The sequence below is a fragment of the Salvia hispanica genome, chromosome 2 (genome assembly GCF_029641045.1).
Source record: "Salvia hispanica isolate PSC_SH4W2 chromosome 2, Shi_PSC_v1, whole genome shotgun sequence".
NCBI classification, from domain to species: domain Eukaryota; kingdom Viridiplantae; phylum Streptophyta; class Magnoliopsida; order Lamiales; family Lamiaceae; genus Salvia; species Salvia hispanica.
Window position 1 is genome coordinate 35,536,598 of NC_142693.1, and position 22,630 is coordinate 35,559,227.

The 22,630-nt window shown below is 38.6% G+C and overlaps 3 protein-coding genes across 4 annotated transcripts; 1 reads left to right on the forward strand and 2 right to left on the reverse strand.

The window, feature by feature from the left end:
* Nucleotides 1–245: 245 nt before the first annotated feature.
* On the reverse strand, nucleotides 246–4,709 carry LOC125193880 (zinc finger protein BRUTUS-like). The gene is made up of 8 exons (XM_048091817.1): nucleotides 4,373–4,709; nucleotides 4,161–4,281; nucleotides 1,365–1,784; nucleotides 1,141–1,282; nucleotides 771–1,004; nucleotides 608–667; nucleotides 457–528; nucleotides 246–371 (listed from the first exon to the last, which is right to left on the reverse strand). Exons 1-8 carry the CDS (start codon nucleotides 4,707–4,709, stop codon nucleotides 246–248), a joined length of 1,512 nt encoding a protein of 503 aa, XP_047947774.1.
* A 5,761-nt stretch (nucleotides 4,710–10,470) lies between these two features.
* On the reverse strand, nucleotides 10,471–15,772 carry LOC125202550 (zinc finger protein BRUTUS-like At1g74770). Its single transcript, XM_048100961.2, has 11 exons — nucleotides 15,696–15,772; nucleotides 15,067–15,288; nucleotides 14,725–14,919; nucleotides 14,338–14,657; nucleotides 14,004–14,232; nucleotides 11,981–13,386; nucleotides 11,762–11,899; nucleotides 11,443–11,677; nucleotides 11,289–11,348; nucleotides 10,966–11,037; nucleotides 10,471–10,891 (listed from the first exon to the last, which is right to left on the reverse strand). Exons 2-11 carry the CDS (start codon nucleotides 15,085–15,087, stop codon nucleotides 10,766–10,768), a joined length of 2,802 nt encoding a protein of 933 aa, XP_047956918.2. The 5' UTR covers nucleotides 15,088–15,288; nucleotides 15,696–15,772; the 3' UTR covers nucleotides 10,471–10,765.
* A 2,195-nt stretch (nucleotides 15,773–17,967) lies between these two features.
* Nucleotides 17,968–22,608, forward strand: LOC125201767 (protein EARLY FLOWERING 5-like). 2 transcript variants are annotated; one of them, XM_048100010.2, is made up of 9 exons: nucleotides 17,968–18,229; nucleotides 18,440–18,533; nucleotides 19,867–19,952; nucleotides 20,183–20,232; nucleotides 20,334–20,403; nucleotides 20,494–20,575; nucleotides 20,705–21,090; nucleotides 21,239–21,763; nucleotides 22,085–22,608. In XM_048100010.2, the coding sequence occupies exons 1-9, from the start codon at nucleotides 18,146–18,148 to the stop codon at nucleotides 22,304–22,306; spliced, it is 1,599 nt and encodes a 532-aa protein (XP_047955967.2). In that variant the 5' UTR covers nucleotides 17,968–18,145; the 3' UTR covers nucleotides 22,307–22,608. The 2 variants fall into 2 exon arrangements, with proteins under 2 accessions (XP_047955967.2, XP_088919814.1); XM_089063688.1 differs by lacking the exons at nucleotides 17,968–18,229; nucleotides 18,440–18,533 and having other exon boundaries at nucleotides 19,867–19,977.
* The last annotated feature ends 22 nt before the right edge of the window (nucleotides 22,609–22,630 follow it).

A 22,630-nucleotide genomic window follows, 5' to 3' on the forward strand; every position in this document is an offset into this window, starting at 1 on the left:
TGATCACAACTCTTATTGACATAATATATCTATGTTATATCCCTCTTTTTTTTCTTTCTTATACTACTATATTTTACGTTTTAATTAATGTATCATTAATTACCATTTTAGATAAAGATAAATAAATTGTAAAATTTAAATTAAATATGTTTATCAAAAATATAGATTTATCCAAAATTCAAAAGATTTAGCATACCATGACAGCAATTTATTCTAAAAAACAAGATTTTTCAAATACAAACAGCTCAAAGCATGCTTTTCAGTACATATCCTAACATCCGCGTGTAGTACGAACCACAATTCGAACACTTATGGTAAAGCCAATGAAATGAGGCAGTTCCAGTTTGTTCACAGTCATTGCACAATATAACCTGCATAACCATTAAACAGACATGTTTCAATCATTTTTGTCTTGCAGTTCATTTTTTCAAATTCAAGAATCACAAATTAGCACACCTGAGACCGGCCGGAATACTCTTCTGGGATTTTCGCTTTTGCTAGAATAGAATCTAACATCCCGAAGAACACCTGTAGAGGAGATTGATAATGATTCTTTCAACACCACTGATTTTTTGCATAGGTTCAAACAAGAGGAATGTAAACTAACCTGCATATCGCCAAGTGACTTGCTACAGCTCGGGCAAGTATAATCAGAGCAAATGTAGTTCTAACAGCAGAATAAAATTAAAAAGGAATGAGAAGCCAATTTTGCGAGGAAGAAAAAAAACATGAATTCATCATACATGATAAATATTAGAGGATGGAGATACCTTAAAACAAGATGAATGCATCACATGGCCACATGGAAGTGCCTTGAGTGCAGTGTATGATGCAAAGATGCACTCTTTGCAAACCGGGCAATTATCCTCCATGCGTTTCTCTCTACATGTATGTACAACGAGAGACTTCCCCATACAACCATTGCAGTTCATACAGTGGAAATAATCAATGCCCAGACCCATCCCAACTCGGCATATGTTGCAGTAGGGGCAATGGTATATTTGCTTGTCCAAAATATTTGTTAGGATTGCTCAGTAAGATGTACTTATATATTGCATTTCATAAATGGCCATGTCATATCTGTGAGCTATGTAACTTAAAGCCCAATGATCTGTAATGGTAATTGGACGCATAATCAACTAACCGTTCAACATCAAACAATTTGCAGATCCTGCAATAGTGACTTCCCATGGAGAAGCCATTGCAAGACTGGCTCATACATTTCTGCCCAATTGGTTGAATCACCATACATTTCATGCACATCATTTCCGTTACAGCTTTTCTGCAGCAAAAAATAGTAAAATGAGTTTACATGTCAGAGAAAGAAATAATTCAATCTGCAACCTGGTTTATGCAAGGCTAACCTGTCCACTGAATGGTCTGTTTGCTCATCATGGCAACGTATGCATGTGTAGAGCTTATCGCAACATGGAGTGAGAAGCATACAATTTCTCTTGTAGTGCTTGCAACCAAAAGTTTCTCCAAGAGGATCTCGATAAGAAGGAACTTGACCTGGGATATCTCCATTGTGATATGTCAAAACAACTTCCATTAGGGCATCAGGAGGTCTGAATCCCTCTTCCACTCTGGATACATGTTCCGCCATACCTTCCCACCAGTCTCGTAGCCATTCATCGAACTCTGTGTTTTTAGCAACCTTGAGCCATATAGACACCATGGCCTGCTGCTCAACAGTAGATAGATGTGCCGTTAGCCAGGTTATCACTTTCTTCATCATCTCTGCTCCCGTAGTCCCAAGCATACGGCCTATGATCACATAGTACCTTACACATAGACAGGCAATTACGATGGATTTCCAAGAAACAACTTGTCCAGCCGCACTCTAGTCTCATTGCTTCCCTGCTGATCATGCAATTCAGATATCTCCTCCAGGATTATGGTAGTTTTTATGAAATATTTCGATCCCAACTCATGGTCAAGGCTGTAGGACTAGCTTATGTTGTGAAGTGCTTCCTTTGATTCCAGAGCTGGAAAAGTAATTTCATCTTCTGAGTCACTATGAATTTGGGGATATAGTCAAACCGCGTAGGCACACGATTCAATATAATAATAAAACTGACACCATACTAGTTATTAATTACTACTACCCAAGATATCAGGAATAGTGGGTTACGAAAAATCCGCACCTATTGATAAGTCAAAGCATCGTATAATTAAATAACGTGTGTCCTATATTATTACAAAGATTAAGAAATATAAAATCTCCAAGACATCGTCTTTCAGTAGATAGCAATAAAGACGTGTCTATACTTTAGATCCTTTTCAATTCTATACCACACCAGTGTCACTAGTCATTATCAAGGTAAAGACGACTTTCGAATGGACACTGCAACATTTCATGATATGTAGCCAAAACCTATCTAAGTTGTGAAAAAGTTTTACTTCTACAAGGTTCCAGCTGGGTCACCTACTGTGATGACCTGTTCCATGACCCAGCCTTCAATGTAGAAGACTCAGACTGATTTTACTTTCCGACGTTTTAATTATATAATTAAAGACAGTCAATACCTAAAGAGATTTTCTTTTTATAGTGTGTGGTGATTAAGAGCTAATAATGGTCAGCGAAAGAGTGTTCTAAAATTAATGAAGAAAACCCTTGGTCCAGGGAATCCGCTAGACACTGGGTCTAGGAACTCAGTGAACCTTAAGCTACCTGTCGTTGGGCACACAATCGCTACCTTAACTCCTTCTTCAAAAACCCTCAACCCGCTTTAGCTAAGAAAACTAGTACATGGAAGTAGGGATCGAATCCACAGAGATGAATGCGCAAGTAAACATGTTCAAAGACTCGGGAACTATTTTTTTGTTGGCTGCTGCCACGCAATTTTGGGGTTGAACTTTAATTCCTAGACTTGGTAATTGAAATATTCTACTCTAACAGCTAGATCTAGGCAGAAACATAAAAACATGCATATTAATTCTCAATAGAGCGAGACAATTGCTAGATCGAACGAACAGTTTCCTAAATTAACCTAGACTTGGGAAAGAAGCTAAACGTGGGGACCATTTTCTGAAAAAGGTAGAGTACGATTGAAAAGCTGCAAAATAACTAACTAAAGGACTTAACTAACAACGACATCATCTTCTCCAACATTTATCACGAAACAACCAGTTAAAACAGAGCAAGAACGCAGATCGAAGCAAAGTAAACGAAATTAAACCGATAGAAATTAAGAACAGTTAAAACTAAAGCAGATCTACAACTACTAGACGAGGCAAACAGAGAATGCAGAATTTAAACAACTAAATTAAGCGAAAACAAGCAGATCCAACCACGGGACGCTTAATCCACTCCGGATCCAAACCATCCATAACAACCAAACATCATTTCCATCTCCGATCCTCACAAGTCTACGTAGATTCAACCGATCACAAACAATTCCTTACAAAACAACTCCAAACTCAGATCATCCAATAATATTCAGCAAATCAAACCCAAAACAACACGATAAGATAAACGAAACATAAACAGACATATCCATTGCAAAATACGAAATATCCAACGAGAGAAACAACACCAAAGCCGAGCCTCGAACAGCGAGGACTCGGCGAGTACCAAAAGTAGACAGAAAATTAAAAGACAATTGTTTCTTTGCCTCCTTAGAGACGGTGTTGCACCATAAACTTTTGCTGAAATGAGAACCCCCCTCCGATTTCCCCCAAGTGTGTGAGTGTGTAGAAAAAAAACGAAAAACTAAGCTAGGAGCTGAAAGTGATCGAGTTTTTTTTTTCATGTTGATTGCGTGCTCCTTTTTATAGTGAATAAAGCTTCTAGACTGTTCTTGTAGTGCCCATTTTGCCCTTTGATTCGATGCTCCTTTGTCTAGCGCTCTTCCTTGTTCCGCTTATTTTTCCTGCCAGCTTCCTCCATCAGGCGATCTCTATCTTTTTCCTGGGGCTGGCGATTTCTCTACACACCTGGCTCAAAAAGGTTTGTTAAACCCAGAAAATCGCAAAATTTATCCCTATAACCAATGCATGAAATTAGCCCTATCAATACCCATTAAAGTAAAATACTCAGCATGAAGAAAACATTTATTATTCTCATTAAATAGGGAGAGTTTACAATATACAAGTCATTTTATCAAATTTATTATAAACTCGAAAAATGCTTTTAGTATATATGTTCCAACACAAACAACATGACAGCATAATGTAAACGTTGGGCATCAGGCATCATCACGTGATCGAAATAATACAGAACCCTGGACACCCAATTCGTGGCGTCGGTCCCATCAAAGCGGGGTGGTGCATCTTCACCTGCTGAGGTTTTTCATACCCCGAAAGATGAGATTGAAAACGTTGGGGAGGGTCCCAACACGATGCCGGGCGGTCAAAAGATTGATCTTACCCGCTGAACTGGTTCCGAGCTTGGTGATTCGTCGGTGGGTCCCAACAGGAGCCTGTGCGGCCCCTGGCTTCGCAACGCCCTGTTCCTCCGTCGGACCATCGTGACTACCAGAATTAGGGTTTCGGGCACGAAAACCACTATCCCACGGTTTCCGTCCACGATTATCATCATCCCATTCTTCACCGTCCTCAAATCCCGGCGATTGCTCTGCATCGCTGGAAAAACTCGGTTCAAGATTCTCAATCCTCTGGTCGGTCTCGTCTCTCCAAACATCCAATTTATCGAACCTATCTAGAAATTTGTCAAGTTTGTGACTTACGTGATCGTCGTGATGCATTTCCTCTGCAAACCTACTGTCCAACTCGCTGTCATCGATTTGTGGGCACTGAAAACCCCCGAATTCGTGACGGCCAATGGCATGCTACCGGCACAACGATTCGTTCGGAAAAGTGTCGGGTCGCGGAGCACCCCACGTTGTTTTTCCGTTGTTGTTGAAGCGTTTCATGAGTACACAAAAATACATAATAATAGACGAATATAAAAAATCTAAAGAAAGGGTAGAAATAAAGTAGCTATACACGATAATATTAAGAAATGAAATAGATATTGAATAAAAATGATGCACAAATACACATACCAATGTTTTAAAACCAGACCGTACCGGCCGGTTCGACCGGTCTGGCCAGGAATCGGAAACCGATTTTCTAGATTTTTAAAATTTTTGTAAAATTTGAGTTTGGTGGGAGTTGAACTCATGACATATGAGTCAAGAGACCAACATCTCTACCACTCCACCACATGTACTTGAATGAAATATTATGAGCATTAATTATTGTTATACATTAAACCTATAATTTTTTGTCCACACAAATTAATAATTTGTGTTTAATTTTATACTTTTAAATAATTGCTATTAGTTGTGATATGCTTAATATTAACTATCCCTCACTAAATTTTACTTTTATTTGTATAATGTATATAAATAATAGATTTTATCTAAGATTTAATATTGTAGTATATATATTATTAACATAGTTTATTACTCCATATTTACTAAATAATACTCCAAACTTATTAATAAATCATGTTTAATTTATGTATTAACTAATAATACTAATATAGTATATATTTATCCAAATTAACTAAAAATTCATATTTATTTTTATATATTGTCTATAATATTATTTCACCACATAAATATTTTTGAATTAATATAAATTTTATTTATTTATATATGAAAAATATTGTACTTTTTTAGTTATTCTACTTAATAATTTATGTATTTAGTTATTATTTAAATTTTATCATTCACTTATTTTAAATGCTCTTCATATTTAATTTATATACAAATGTTAATAGTATATGTTTTTGTTATATATTACTAATTATAATTTATCACTCATTAAATTTAATATACTTTGTATGGATATATTTAATTATATATATTTGCAAGGTAAAACGGTTCGACTAGTGATTGAACCGATCAGACCGGTTGAACCGTGAACCAGTAGCCTCACCGATTCACCGGCAGATCCGATTTTTAAAACATTGACACATACAGACCAAAGTAAGCAAATTGCTATCAACGAAATTGGCAGTATTTATTATGGGAACCTCTTAAAAATTTTGCTGACTTCTCCATGCGCAAATATATGCAGTATGCCTAATCAGTAATTAATTGGGTAGCTGGGCTGATTATAATTTTGCTGACTTTTCCAGCATATGCTGCTGAATCATTGGGCAGTTGCCACTTTTTCTATGCAACCAATATTTTTCTAGTCTATGCCACTTCCACCAGTATTATAGTGTCTTTTGACAACACGGATAACAATCAATACATCATACGCTGCTGAATCATTGGGCAGTTGCCATTTTTTCTATGCTACCAATATTTTTCTATGCCACTTCTACCACCAGTATTATAGTTTCTTTTGACAACACCGATAACAATAAATACATCATAATTATCGACAGTAATTGGATTCCCAATGTTAAAATCCTAACTCATTTATAAAGTCGGACCGTATTGTCTTAGTGACATGGGTGGTGGACTCAAGTGGAGATGCAAGGGGCTAAAGCCCTCACTAAAATAAATTTTTAAACTTTTATATAATTATAAAATTTATCCAAGTTTAATGTAAATTATTGTGTAAAAGCCTCTACCAATGATCTAATTTGGGAATCGAGCTATCGATATTTTTTTCTACATCCGGCCTGCTTAGTGATAAGAGCATTTTAGGGTTTTCTCCGAAGTCAAAGTAGGAAAATGTATGTTTGTTTCCTTCATGTCTCCGTCGATCCGAGTTTTCGTTAGAATATGTAGCATTAAATTTGAAAGGGTAAAAAGTAGCACACCAACCGATTTCCTAATTAACACATTAAATTAGACCATGTATGTATTGCCATGAGGACTTTTAGCGACAAAAAGTCCAATAAATTGAATACCAACGCTTTCCATATTTACCATAAAACCCCATGCATTTATCCATATAGAAAGAAGCAAAGAAAAAAATGTATTCATGGGAAATAAAGTTTGGCTTAATGTTGGTAATCAACATTCTTAAATAATTGGTGGATGATGGGATTTGGGATGCCTTCAGTATCTTCAACACATGGCCTAGGTTTTCGATAGTTTGTGCTGTGTTGCTCCTCTTGTCCTTTTTCTCTATTCGAATATCTCAACCTCGTATTCTGCAAGTGCGCTTCCACAATTTTAATTTGTTGGTATTCGTCTCTTTCTTCTTGGCTTTGATCCTCCCACAACGTGTGTACTGGCTCTATTTCCTACTAGCGTGGTTGTCTTCTTACCGATGTTTCTCACTCACAATAACCAGATTCCTTCAATCTTTGGAAAGGATTGTTAGTGGAATTCCCGGATATAACGTATATAGAGATTTGGAAATGGGCGGAGTTGGAGCTCCACCACCTCAACCTCATCAAGAAGATACACACTGACACATGATTATTATCAATCTTATCATAAATCATAATATTGTTGTTTAATATGCTACTATCACTATCATCAAGAAAATACCAATATTGCATATTACTCTAGCTACTTTGGTTTCAACTTATCACTATTATCAAATGTTTTCTTTACCTTATACCATTTATCTACTTCGCACGTGCCATATATATACGTGATTATACGTACTGAGGTGATGTTTTACTAGATGCGAATATGCTTGTGAAACTTTTGAAATTTGGATATTAAAAAAAAACAAGAACTGCATGATTCTGGAGTGTTGAATGTTGCATATATTTGATATGAGATGCAAAAGAAATGGGGATTGTGACCGCAAATGAATGAGCACATTTGAGTTAGTTTATTAAGAAATGGGTATGGCAATAAATTGGGGCAAGATTTTTTTATGGTTTTCTATTTTTTTATCCAAATAACAAAATTTGACTTATCATAACCTAACACAGTTTTCCATATAATTTTATGTCGTAGTCGTCAACTCATTGATAGATATGTGTAGTGTTCAAAATTCCATGAGTTTTGACGTGAAGAAGTTTTCTAAAACCACGATAAGTTGATTTGTTTTTTTTATATATATAAATAGCTGAAATGTTTTGTTCAGTGTTTTGGGGGTGTTAGATTTTGGCTACAAGTAAGAAAACACTCGTATGTATTTACACCAATTTAAAAAATAGAGAGAAACATTTATCAACATATTAATTATGATTTTATTTTTCAAGTTGATCAATATTAATTTCTTTCATGAAGCATTTATTTCAAGTATGATACATGTGGTCGGGGCAAAAAGGGATAAAAAAAAAAACTCCTATACTACTTCGAACCCAGTGACAGATTTTGGAAACACAAACTTTATGGGATGACATAATAAAGAAGATCGTAGCCGACGTCGGAAGGCAGAGATGGGGCTGCTATCCAATACACGATTAAATATAAAAAAAAAAATAGTCACTCTCAAATACTATTACTTAATATTATATGCTCAAGATTATTTATATCGATTCAAAAATAATAATCTTCCAGCCTTAGAGCATCTCCAATGGCAGCTAGCCGATTTTCGCTAGCCGACCAATGGGAACCGCGAGCGGCGTTTCGGCGAGCCAATCGGCTAGCCCACGCCGATTCCCGGGCGCTGGCGATGGGCTAGCCGATCCGCTGGCCGCCATTGTAGGCGCCCGATCGGCTAGCGATCGGCCAGTGCCATTTTTTTTTTCCCGAAACTCTATATATACGCAATTTGAACGTCATTTTCATTTACACCACTTGTTTTAATGAGTTTCTCTCTCTCTTAATTTATGTACAAGAGCACTAACGCGAAATGGAGAACAACGACTCTCCTCCAGTGACGAGCGGGTCGCAAACTCCCACGGTACCCGTGGGAGGTGGATGGGGTCCGATGGGCGGGTACTACAATATGTACCCTTGCCCGCAGATGATGCCGGGGATGGCAGCCGGGGGTAGTAGTATGCCGGGGTGGCAGGGGGTGCAGGGCGTGCAAGGGGTGCCGGGGATGCAGATGATGCCGGGGTGTATGCCGAGGATGCAAATGATGTCGGGGTGGCAGCCGGGGATGCAGCCGGGGGGTGGGGGGGGGAGGACAATGTCTATCGCCCCAGTCTTGACTTTTTGGCTGATTCTTCCCACACATCGACCCAAGCGGGACGCAATAAATTGGGGTTGAAACTTTCTCCTTAGAGGAGTTGGGGATAGATCTCGAGGATGCGGACGCTCCCATTCAAATTTTGGGGATGATGACGGCTGTTCGGATAAGGTACGGAGGAAGTGGACGGATGAAGAGAATGTCGCCCTGTCCAAGGCTTGGGTGAGTGTTTGCGATGATCCCCTCCAGTCGAACAATCAGAGAATCATCAACTTGTATGCTAAAAATAGCAGCAGCACACCAGAGATTTTACCCGGACGGGAAGCCACACAACGGGGAGGAATGCCGGAAGCAGTGGGACCGAATCAGAGCTGCGGTCTCCCAATTTGCAACCTCCGCATGAAGATCAGCGGCCGAACTGACGACGATGTCAGGAGGATGGCGGAGGCGCAGTTCCCCTTGAAGGGAGTTTATAAGGAGTTCACATTATGGAACTGCTACGAGGTGCTGATGGATTCTGAGAAGTTTCGGGCGGGTGTCGATGCTGGCTGGCCGAAGAAGCAGCGGCTAAACCTTGCCGGTGATTACAGCAGCAACGGTGGTTCCCACGACCTCCCCGACAACGCTCAGGATTTCTTGTCCCCTCCATCGTTTACTCGTCGCACCCGCTCGGTTGGCAAAGGACGGCGCAACGGGCTTCTAGGGGAGTAGTCCAGGGGTCCCAAGAGGTCCAGTCGGCATCCCCCTTACTGGCAAGTCGTCAGCCGAGCTCTCCACCTCGCGCGTCAACAAACGCAGTTGAACATGTGGAAAATCCTAAATCAATGGAAGGCGGCAGATGACACCTTGTGGAGAAGGGGTTTCTTTTTGAGATCCTTCAGAGTATGCGAGTTGATTTGGCCCGCGCACGTAGGGCCATGGGAGACGAGGGGGACTCAGATGCGGTAGATTTGGGGTTCCCGGGTGCGGCGACGGCGGCGACGAGGAGTGAGGCGGGGATTGTGTGTGGAAGCAGGATGATTTTTTTTTTTTAATTATGTAATTTTTTTTGTACTTTTTTTTTTAATTTAAATAAAATTATCGCATTTTCCCGTATCTGTGTCGTAAATTTAATTCCGTATTTTGCGTGATCAAAATTTATTTGTTTTTTATAATTTTGATGGCCTATAGCTAGGCTATTGCTTGTCCAGTTTCTTGTCCTGATGATGTGGCAGGCAGTTTCTAATCCTAGATGATATGGTAAGAGAAGTTTTTTAGCTAGGCTATTGCTGACCTAAAGCCATTAGAGATGCTCTTATAAGCAAGCATTTAATTCAATATGGATCCTACACCACACTAGTGTAAGCAGTTACATAAGATAAGCAAAATCAATGGGGTGACCCAACATTTCACGATAAATTGTCCGCGTGAAAAATCTTTTGTGATAAAAAAGGTTCCACTATTTAGATTACAACGTAAAAAAAGACTAGCTTGCCCAATTAATATTATATGCTTAAAAATAGTAAACAACCATAATAATGAAGGCAAGCCATGACAATAATATATTCTCTAATTGAAAAATAAGGTTTTAGTTTTACAAAGTACTCCCTCTGTTCCCTCTGTCCCATTCGAACTGAAACATTTTTCTTTTTAATTTGTCTCATTAAAAATGAAACGTTTCCTAAAATGGAAACATTTCTATCTCTATTTTTTCATGTCTTTTACTTTACTCTCTCTTCATTAACTCACAAAACAACACTACATAAAAACCTATGTCAATTCTCAAATGTTGCATATTTAATGGGACGGATGGAGTAGTACACTAGAAAACAACTCAGAGCATGCTTTTCAATACATCTCCTAACGTCCTCGTGTTGTAAGAACCACAATTCGAGCACTTGTGGTATTGCCAATGAAATGGGGCTGTTCCTCTGTGTTCACAGTCATTGCACAAGATAACCTGCATACCCATTGAACACACATGTTTTAATCATTTTGTCTTTATTTCAAATTCAAAAATCACAAATAGCACACCTGCGTCCTGCCAGAATACTCTTCTGGGATCGTCTCTTCTGCTAATATATCATCTAACATCCTAAAATACACCTGTACAGCAGATTGATAATGATTCTTTAAACACCGTACCACTGATTTTTTTGCATAGATTCAAACAAGAAGAAGAGCAGTAAGACAAGGCACTCGTCTTGATTTACTTTTGAACTTAACGGATCATGAAGTCAGTTGTTGTTACTTATTATTAGGGGAGTGAAATGGTTGGAGCAGAAACTCTATTATAGTAAGAGAGGAAAAAATAAAGATGATAGTTGTTTCCATTTTAGGAAGGAATATAAACTAACCTGCATGTCACCAAGTGACTTGCTGCAGATCGGGCAAATATACTCGGAGCAAGTGTAGTACTAACAGCAGAATAAAATGAAATGAGAAGCCAATTATGTGAGGAAGAAAAATATAAATTCACCATACATGATAAATTCTAGAGGAAAGGGATACCTGAAAACAAGATGAATGCATCATATGGCCACATGGAAGTGCCTTGATTTTAGAGCGTGATCTAAACATGCACTCATGGCAAACTGGGCAGTTATCTTCCATACACTTCTCCCTACATGTATGTACAACGTAAGACTTCCCCATACAACCATTGCATGTCATACAGTGGAAATAATCAACTCCCAGACCCACCCCAACTCGGCATAAGTTGCAGTAGGGGCAGTGGTATATTTGCCTGTCCAAAATATCTGTTAGAACTACTCAAAAAGATATGCCTATAAATGATCTCGAATGAACGGGATGCACACAATCAACTAACCGTTCATCATCAAACAATTTGCAAATATTGCAATAGTAACTTCCCATGGAGAAGCCATTGCAAGACTGGCTCATACATTTCTGCCCAATTGGTTGAATCACCATACATTTCATGCACATCATTCCCGTTACAGCTTTTCTGCAGCAAGAAATAGTAAATGAGTATGCATGTCAGCGAAAGAAATCATTTAAACAGTAACCTGGTTTATGCTAGGCTAACCTGTCCACTGAATGGTCTGTTTGTTCATCATGGCAACGTATGCATGTATAGAGCTTATCGCAACATGGAGCGAGAAGCTTACAATTTCTCTTATAATGCTTGCAGCCAAAAGTTCCTCCAAGAGGATCTCGATAAGAAGGCATTTGACCTGGGATATCTCCGTTGTGATATATCGAAACAACTTCCATTGAGGCATCAGGAGGTCTGAATCCCTCTTCCGCTGTGGATACAGTATGTTCCATCATACCTTCCCACCATTCTCGTAGCCATTCATCGAAATACGTGTTTTTAGCAACCTTGAGCCATATAGAGACCATGGCCTGCTGCTCAACAGTAGTTAGATGTACCATTAGCCAGGTTATCACTTTTTTCAGCATCTCTGCTCCCGTAGTCCCAAGCATACGGCCTATGATCTTTTCTTCTTCGTCAACCGAGAAGCTTTCTCTAAACAAAGGAAAAATCTCAACTTCTTCACGATACATGTGATCACATAGTACCTTACACATAGACAGGCAATTACGATGGATTTCCAGAAACAACTTGTCCAGCCGCGCTCTAGTCTCATTGCTTCCCTGCTGATCATGCAATTTAGATATCTCCTCCAGGATTATGGAAGTTTTTGTGAAATATTTCGATCCCAACTCATGGTCGATGCTGTAGGAATGGCTTATGTTTTGAAGTGCTCCCTTTGATTCCAGAGCCGGAAAAGCAATGTCATCCTCCGAGTCACTATGAATTTGATAGATGGTACGCAAAAGCTCGAAGCGCTTCTTAAACTCAGTGAGAAATCCGACATCTGCAGCCAGCTTAGCTGATAAGCTGACAAGGTACTCCAGATCTTTTATTAGACCTCTATGGAAATAAAAAACAGCATCCATGGGCCTATATTCGAGAGTCGTGGAAGTAGCATGGTCAGCTTCCACAAGATTTCTGTGAAGTGGTGCCATTCTTTTGAACTTCTGAGAAAAGAACATGGGGATGTCCATCTCTCCTGTTTCTTCAGAGGCAGAAGAAGACGGAAAGTCTGCCCGTATCTTTCTCCTTGTTGAATTTGGGTTGAACATCCAATCAGTGAATATAGTTTTCTGCCTATTTTGCTTAGCCAGGTAGAAGCTTCTACCACGGAACATTTCTTCCAGATCTTCCCTGAAAGTTTCAGCTGAGATTTTCCCAGAATTGCCAATACAGATCCATTGGCATAATAGAGATGTAAAAGATTTACTTAAAGCAGGATGCAATCCAAGCTCTACTGCCTTTATAATAGATTTTGACTGGCTCTCGGTTAAATGGGACGAGAACCAAGTAACAGCGCACCTTAGCAGCCCGAGTGGCATCATATAAATGCATGCCTGGAGTAACCTCATTTGCATTTCAATGGTGAAACTAGTGGTAATGGATGGGAAAACCTGGATTATAATGAATAATGAAGTGACTGAAGCAACTAAACTCACTTCCAAACAAACAGAAAGACACTTAGAAGCAAGCCACTGAAAGAAACCATTACAATAGTTGATTGTGTCAGTGTGTGTTCTTGTATACATGAGAAATATACCCCAATTTATATTCTATAAATGTGACAATCAGAAGTATTATTGTCAATGGATTAAATATGTAGATCTGTCTAACTGCTGTCACACTTACTAAACATATAGATTTATCTGATTGGTGGTGTCATCTGGAGACTTTAATCGATTGACATCTAATATGATCTGATCATGTTTATGAATATCTGTACTTTACTTTGATTTCACAGACTAAGATTCTAAAATGTAAAGAATTATCAAATACTATTAATTTTTGCTTCACTTTTACATCCATAGTACAATTCTCTAAATAATTTTTCAAGGTGCTTCACATAAATATAATCTTGTTAATCCGAAAGTTACTTCAAATCTTTCACAGTTTGAGTTGCACAAACTTACCAGCATCTCCTAGAACAGTATCCATGATGTATTGACTAGATTATTATGAACTTCTAAAATAATGAACAACTTAGAATTAACATACCGAAAAGGAATTGTACCTCAGTTTCAAGAAGCATCAAGTTTTTTCCCAGCCCTCTTACAAGGGATTCCAGTTCCTGATAAAGCATCTCGACAAAGTTTTCTAGTTGTGCCGAACCTCGAGATTCATACAGCAGCAACCTTTGGAGAGCTTTAATCTGGCATTCATCTATGAGTGGATTCCACAGAGGTTTGCTATTCTCAGCCTCAAGATTTGACAAATTACAGAACATTTTGTCCAAAAATTTGCTGCGCATTTCAAATGAGAGAGGACAAGTATCAACAACTTACAAAATTGTCCACAACCTCAATTAAGTTGGAGACTTGAAGCAAAAAGTAAAACTTGACCATTACCTATAGAAGATCAAGACATCCACAATAAATTTGAGCTGAACAAAAACTGAAGACAAACTTCTGGAACAGTATGAGCTCATTATATGAAGCAATTCCTCAACAATTTGATCGAGATCTCTTCGCAGAGCAGCATGCCAAATGTGAATACCATTGACGGGTTCCTCCACCAAATTATCATGGATCGAACTAGCTTTATTGAATTGTTGTTCTCGGTTAAGTGTGTCTATATTGGATAGTCCATTTAGAAGTTGATGCCTCTTTCCATATATGCTGTTGGGACCAGAAGAAGAACTCTCGTGCTGAACCCATGAAATGAGCACCTGTGGAGTTAATGATCAATGTCAGATACTTAACGGCGTTGCTTGATAATTTTAGCATGGAATCTACCTCTTGAAGTTGTCTTTCTTTAGGCAACATACGCTGTATGCAATGTAGGACATCTAGTTTTACATATGAAGTAAGATGAAGAGTAGTCCAATTTAAAAATTCCCCAAGTAGCATGGTGGGAAAACTGCACATATACTGCCAGACGAGCTTAGACTGCTCTTCAGGCGAGCATATCTCCATCAGCAAAGGAAATATCTGCATCTACATGAGTTATAGGCATATAAAAAATGAATCTTTTGTAAATTCAACTCTTTGTTTTAGGTCACTAAGGAAAAATAACGTAAAGTGATTTGAATAGTTGGACAAATATAACTTGATAAAAGTCGAATAATAGATAGGTACCTGCTCCTCTTCTTTATGCATGTGATGACAAATCACGGTCCGCACAGTAACAATCGAAGAAATAAGATCTTGTAACGTCTGAGATGCATCTTCTTCTTCTTTGTTTATCAAGAGATCCAAGTGGTGGAAGATGCAACTGAAGCTATCATCAATAGAGCTATGTTCAAGGGAATATGCCCGTACTACATTCTTTACATGAGAATCTAATGCCGGAAAGATAACCTGTTTAAGAATTAGATTTGCAATGTGAGTTATTAACACACGGTGAATCTGCATAATTCACCATAGCCGAAGTTTTTCAAGGTATATCACCAAACAGGAAATACTGTACTAAACTACCTTGATCAACACAAATAGGGTGTAGACTTTCTAGAAAATCAAATCACAAATTACACAATTTACATAGAGGAATATTAAGTAATTTGACTAAATTCAGGCTAGATGTACAAGTAGGTAAAGCACAAATGTATTCAACATTCTAGCATAAAAATACCAATAAAATTCCTTCCTTTTCCTCACAATTGTTAATCTTAGCAATCAAGAGCTGAAAATTTCTTCAAAAACATTATACAGTAATTTTTATACGTAATTAGTAGAATTAAAAAAATGAGTTAGAAAATGAGTGTAACCTCGTGTTCGGCAAGACTGTGGTAGTCGTACACAAGCTTCAAGAAGTCGAGCCTCTGGCTAAGCTCAACGACGACCTCGCCGCTGACAGCGCCGGCCTCCGCCGCGACACGGAGGATGGCATCGAGCTCGAAGCGGAAAGCCTTGTGAGTGACGACAAAGAAAAGAATTGGCGCGTCAACCAGTCTAACTCCGGCAGCCGGCCATTCATCCTCGCTGTGGAATTTCCAGCTGCCCATTTAGCAACAATACGCAGCCTCCGACCCCTTTCATCAATGACGGGATTTAGGTGCAATTTAATGGTGGCCATGGCTTGGCTTTCGTCACCGGATTCAACCTTTGACGACGCAGTGTTATTATTTAAATCGATTGGGCGTGGCGCGGGCTGCTTTTGACCAATCCGCCCTTGCCACGTGCATGATGATGCCTCCATTCCACGCTCTCAAAATTGTTTGAACTGATCAAATACAGCAACAAATTAAGGAGGTGTGGTTCATGCCGGCGTAGTGCTTTCAAGACAAGTGCACGGTTTGGCACGTGCCTTCTTCATGCTTACACGCTTCACTCCTTTTCTGAATTTTTAAATATGTAATCTCAAATTAAATAATCTGGCTTTGGGCCAAACATGCATACAGCATTGTCATCACTCACTCATCATGTATTTTTTTTATTGTACACGACATTTCATCCCCATACAATGAATCGTGATTTTTTTTTAATGTGGTATAATATTTACAGAAGGTTGAATCCCTTCTCCCCAAGACCTCAACTGATATTCAAGATAAGAACTCATTCATGAACATGAACTTGATGATTCTATTGAAACCTCAACAGAATGGTATGAAATGACAAAAGATAGAGATACATGGCAGTGCGTTTTACATGTTCGTAGTATTTGAGGTGTTCCAACGAAACAGCAAACCTCAAAAATTGGATAATAGTTAAGATACTCGAATGCAAATAATATAGCCAAGAAAAATCTTATCGAGATGACTCATGCTTAAGGATGTCAATCGGGCTAACTCGTTCGGGTTCGGGCCAACCCGTTTGGGTTGTCGGGCTATTCGGATGTAGGCTATTCGAGTAATGATTTTTTCGGGTCATAAGCTTTGGACCCTAACCCTAACCCGCCGGGTTTCGGCCTAACCCATAGGGCTATTTGGGCCTAGAAACTTTTGAAAATAATCTATTGTAACAAAATTTTACTCGGTAAAATGATTTTCAATTTAAGATATTTTTTTATTCTTCGTTATAGAATCATATAAAATCTTCAAATTTTTATAGTTTTCTTAAATAATAGTTGAAAAGAAGCATTTCATCTTGATCAACTACAACATAAACAAAGATAAATCAAAATTAAATTATTTAATTTGAATTAAAGCTTATGTTCATGTCATTATTTTTGTATTTTTCATAATTAATTCTTTATGAAAGTTTAAAATAATATCTCATATGAATCATTATTAAAATGATAAATACATTGAGATTTTGATGTGTTAGTACTTAATTTGGTCTTGATTGGCTTTGGTGGTAGTAGACAATAGTGACAGATGATGGGATGATGGAATAATGAGTCGAGATAGAACTTGAAAGTTGATAGTATGAGATCGATTGGAAAAGTGTAGAATGAAGGTTGCAGTTGCAAAAAACTATTGATTGTGTTACATGAAATTCAAACATTGAAAAAATCCTTAAAAACTTAATATTGTTCAGTTAAAAGTCGCAACCCGCCGGGCCAACCTGTTTAACCCGCCAACCCATTTAGTTTTTGTATTCGGGTTACAAAATTGCAGCCCTAACCCACTAATTTTATCGGGCTATTCGGGCCGATCCACGGATTTCGGGTTGGATTGACATCCCTACTCATGTTTATAAAGTAATGTTAAAAAAGAGAAGATCCCAAAAGGTAAAAACCATGGAACAAGCCCAAGGATAAACATTGATGGAAGACAATGATGTTGAATGAATGCATATTGCGCCATGAATGTGTAATGAAGAATTTGTAATTTCTTTAAATTTATTTTAAATTTTTAATAAAATAGTTTTGTTGTTTATATTTAGAAAGTGAATGATAATTTAAAATTGGAATATACATTACATTTGTTGAAATTAAATTGATAAATGAGTAGAGATATGTGGAGAAGTATCGATTATAAGAATTTACAAATTTGCTCACAAAAATATGCATCGTTGCATGAATTATGAAAAGAAACAAAATGTTGGAGTATAAATAAGGCAAAAAAACCCGCCCGCCCATAAATACGCAGAAATAAATTTTTTTTTTTCGCGTCAGAGGCCTTCTTCTCCTTCATCCCCAAATCGCAAAACCTTCTGCACAATTACTCGATTCCGAACGAGCTACTATCCATTTGACCCTAATTAAAGTAACGAAGGGAAAGGAGAGATTCTGATTGAGGATTTCTTATCTCTATCTACCTAGAAAGCCGTCAAAATGGTGAAGACCACGAAGGGAGGCAAAACCATGAACCCTACCGATTCATACCGCAAGGAGCTGCGCAAGAAAGAATTGAAGCGGGTAAGTCTGATCACTCTTTGTTCTCGTGCATTTCTCGTATGTATATGTTGAGTCTGAATATGTGGTGGATATTCTGGGAAAAGCTATATTGGGCATGAAAACATTGTGATGTTATTGCTTTTGTCTTCATGAGTTGTTGTATGATTAAGTAATGCGGACGGTAGATGTTTGTTCTGATGCTTAGAAGTTTGTTTTGATGTTACTGAACAGAACAAGAAGGAGAGGAAAAAGGTAAGGGAAGTTGGGATTTTGAAGAAGGATCCCGACACTCTGAAAGATCAGATTCAGAAACTGGAAGCAATGAGTAAGTTTCCTAGAATCCATCAATGCATTATTTAGGTTGTGCTTTAGTTTCTTACAAACATGACGAAAAGGTGAAGTATTTGATAAAACACCTGATTTATCACTTTCTTTAGTATGATTAAAGAGGTTATGGCGCAAGCTGGTAGCATGGGATTTGATGGATATCAAACTTATGCGCCCTTGTTCTCCCATCCCATATATCGCAAAGCAGAAGTAATAGGTAGATCAGTTTTGATATAGACACATAGTACTAGTACTTACTATGGAAGTAGCTATATTTTTTGTCCTTTTTTACCTTCTTGAAAGTGAAGCTACTTTTTGTTCAACACTTTGCTTCTTTAGTCACTGCTTATTTCGGGGATTTAAGGTAGCTTTGCCTTCGGTTTTGAAATAGATCTGCAAAGCATTAAGTTCTGGGTGGCGCTTCTTGACATACGGCTTCAAACTTGCAAAATATAGAGGAAGTAATTCTCTAGTTCTTTGGTATAAGCATCCACTATCACGTGGCCTGTTCTTTTCTTGTGGGTTAACATTTCTCCACTTAGCTTGTTTTAAATAGCAAGTGAAAACAGACCGACAAAAACTGTATTCATAGAATCCCTTGTTTTTCACTAATTATCAGGAAGAAGAAAATTTCCTTTATTTGTTGCATTTCTTAGTTCTTACTTCTTAGAAATTGAAAAGCATACTTCTTGCTTTTAAGCCTTCTCGCTGTTCTTGGTATATGAAGTTGGCTTGGTAGTCTTTGGTGCTGTTCGCAGGCTGTACTATAACTACTCATTATCATGCTGCGGTTGTACCTTTTTGTTATCTAATGATGCACAAGAAAAATCCAACTTTCTGCACAAATAATGAAATTTGTAAAGTCCTGGTGACGTTTCCCTGAATGTACTTTGGTGGTGTTCGGTTTCCTAGATAAAATAGTACCAAGATATAATCTAGGATTGAGTTGTGAGATTATTTTAGTCACATGGGGTTAGCTATGACTAATTATCCCATTATTATCCATCTAGGATTGAGTTGTGGGGTTGAATCTCATGAACCAAACACACTACATATTTAATCCCGGGATACAATCTTGCAAACTGAACACCCCCTTTATGTACAATTCACTTTGTTCCTTTGTGCTGCTAATTCATCCCAATAAATCTGTTAGTGAATACATTTTACATTTTGCCTCTGTTTTCGTTTCTCTCACTTTATTGTTGTTTGCTCTAAGCTTGGTTGGTTCATGCATATCAAAATGTTATACATTTTCTGTTTCTTTCACTTTTTTTTTGGGGGATAGAAACATTGTCTAATAGTATCTTAATCATTATTTATTATTATTGCAGAGGCAGATGGTGCTCTGGACAAAGCTAGAAAACACAAAAAGAGACAACTTGAAGACACACTGAATCTCGTACTCAAAAAGAGGAAGGCAATTCCTTGTTTTAAGCTGCATAGTATGCTTAATAATTATGTTTGTTACTTTGTTTTTGTGGTTTACGTATTAGACACACGAAATGCATACCATACTTGGAGTTTCCATTGTGAAGAGCTATAAATCCTTGCGAAGAGATAATGAACACAATTGATTTCTTAGTTTCTTTTTTGCCCTTTCCCTTTTCAAAGTAGACTGGTGTTAACAGTGTTCTTTCTGCTGTATAGGAATATGAAGAAAAGATGAAGGAAAAAGGTGAAACGCCAGTTATGTTCAGGTGAAGAAGCGTAACCTTATTTAATTAAATTTCCTTATTAGTCGTAGATGTTCATATGAACTTTGTGCTTTATAAGTTTGGTTGGGCAATCTTTTTTGCAGTCATTTGGGACCTGTTCGAAGGCGAACCACTGCAGAAGAGGAAGAAAGAGTCAAACATCCCATACCTGAAGTAAGTTTACTTGAATTTTCCTAACTTTATTTCTATTGTACCTTTGCTTTTTTCTGATTTGTTGAGACATTTAGCAATTTATTCATGCAGGACTCAGTTTATTATCACCCGACTCTGAATCCTTCTGGAGCGCCGCCGCCTGGAAAACCTCCAATGTTTAAATCATCAATTGGTATGCCATAGTCTTATTTGACTTCTCTAGGAACATGACCTTGATTCTCTTTTTAGAAGCATGTTTTACTTTGCACACCATTTACTTTCACATCAATTTTAAATTTTTGCTGCTTCATTGGGGATGCAGGACCAAGGATTCCTTTACCAGAAAGCTCGAGTAACGTGGCATCATCATCACAATTAGAAGCAGAGGATGGCACCTTACCTGTTCCTCCTCCTCCGCCTCCTCTGCCTGGTGCGAACTTAGATTCTGGAGAAGGTGCTACTTTGCCCGTGTCTTTGCCTTTGCCGCCTCCTCCACCTATGCCTCCACATCCAGCAGGGGGAGATATTATATCATCATTGCCTCCACCACCACCTCCACCTGGCCCACCGCCTAAGGAGTTACTTGCTGTTCATCCCCCACTTCCTCCACCTCCACCAATGCAGCCATCCTCCCAACCACCTCCCCCTGGTATTCCTGGCGGCGAGAATGCGAATTCAGAAGATTCAACTTCCAGGCATCCTGTTCCGGTATGTGCTGCATTCATATTTATGTGGAGCTCTTCAAAATCTAGATGACTGGATATGTTCTTATGTTTTTAATAAATCATCATCATAAAATTTGTCAATTGTACTCGAACTTTTAGCTGATGGCTTTCTCTTGCTGATTTTTTGCCAGATGCCAACTAGCCTTCCTCCACAGCCTCACCCGACTGGGATGCCCCCAAAGTTAGGTGATGCCCAGCCTGAAGGCTCATCTTCTGAGTCTGAAGCAAAAACTACAATAGATCCCACAGAACTTCTGAAAATGGCTCCTCCTCCACCACCATTAAGGCAACAGCCTCAAATTCCTGGTGCTGGCATAGGGTCAAGTTTGCAGCTCGATATGCTTCCTCCAGGCATTGCACGCTTTCCACCGCCACCACCAGCTGATATGCGCCCCCCATTTTCCGCCCCTGGAATACCTGCGCAACCCGGTCATGTTGGACTCATGACCCCACTAATGCCAAGACCACCTTTTGGACCTCCCCTTGCCTATCCATCAATGATAAGACCACCGCTTCCACCTGGCCCACCTCCTATTCCACATGACGACTTTATTGCTCGACAAGCTGTTCCTCAGAAGCCATCATACATCAAATCAGCTGCATCCACCGTTGTAAAGAGGCCTCTGGCGCAGCACACTCCTGAGCTTACAGCTATGGTGAGTTTATCTGCTTCTGCAATGATCTTGTTTATAGTGTCTTTTCTCCTTCTCTGGCATTTATATGTGAATTTAGGGGAGTCTTACCAGCTTTAATTTCACACTTGCTCTTTTGTTCTGAAACACAAAAATTACACCTTTTTATCTGTGGAAACTTTTGATAGATGAAGAAATTCTCTACTCTGTATAAGGTTCATTGGATAGAGAATAAATTTGCAGTGCTTCTGGTTGTTCATTTTGATTACATCCTCATTGACAGGAATGCTTCGTCTAGTTATCTGTAGTCGCATGAAATTCTGACTCAAGATTGTGGATTTGCAGGTTCCTGCATCGGTACGGGTCAGGAGAGAGTCTGCCCTTCCCCTTCCAAAAGCAAAGCCAAAGACAACTACCCCTACTACATCCAACCGGCCAATTGTGGCTCCACCAGTTGCAAAGCAAGCATCCGCTGGCTCGTCGTCTGCATCAAAACCACAAAGCATTGATGACTCGTATATGGCGTTCCTGGAGGACATGAAAGCACTGGGTGCTCTCGATAGTTGAACCAGATACATCATGAATGCTTGAATGTAGGATTTTATGATGAGAGGAAGCAGCGCGATTCAAGGCTTTTGGTATGGCTCCGATCTTCAACATGGCCAAGTAACTACGCTCTCATACCCATTGTGCATTTTTGCACCCTGTGATAGCCATTCCGCTGCTACCGTTGTTATCAGCTTTAACTGCTGTATTCTCTTTCCCTTATCATTGTGAACTTGTTTCTCTGAACGAGTATCCATCTGCTAGAAAAGTTAAACTGTATCTATAGACATACATTAACCATATTGATCTATTATTCCATTAAATCTCTCGCTCACTTTCTTAACT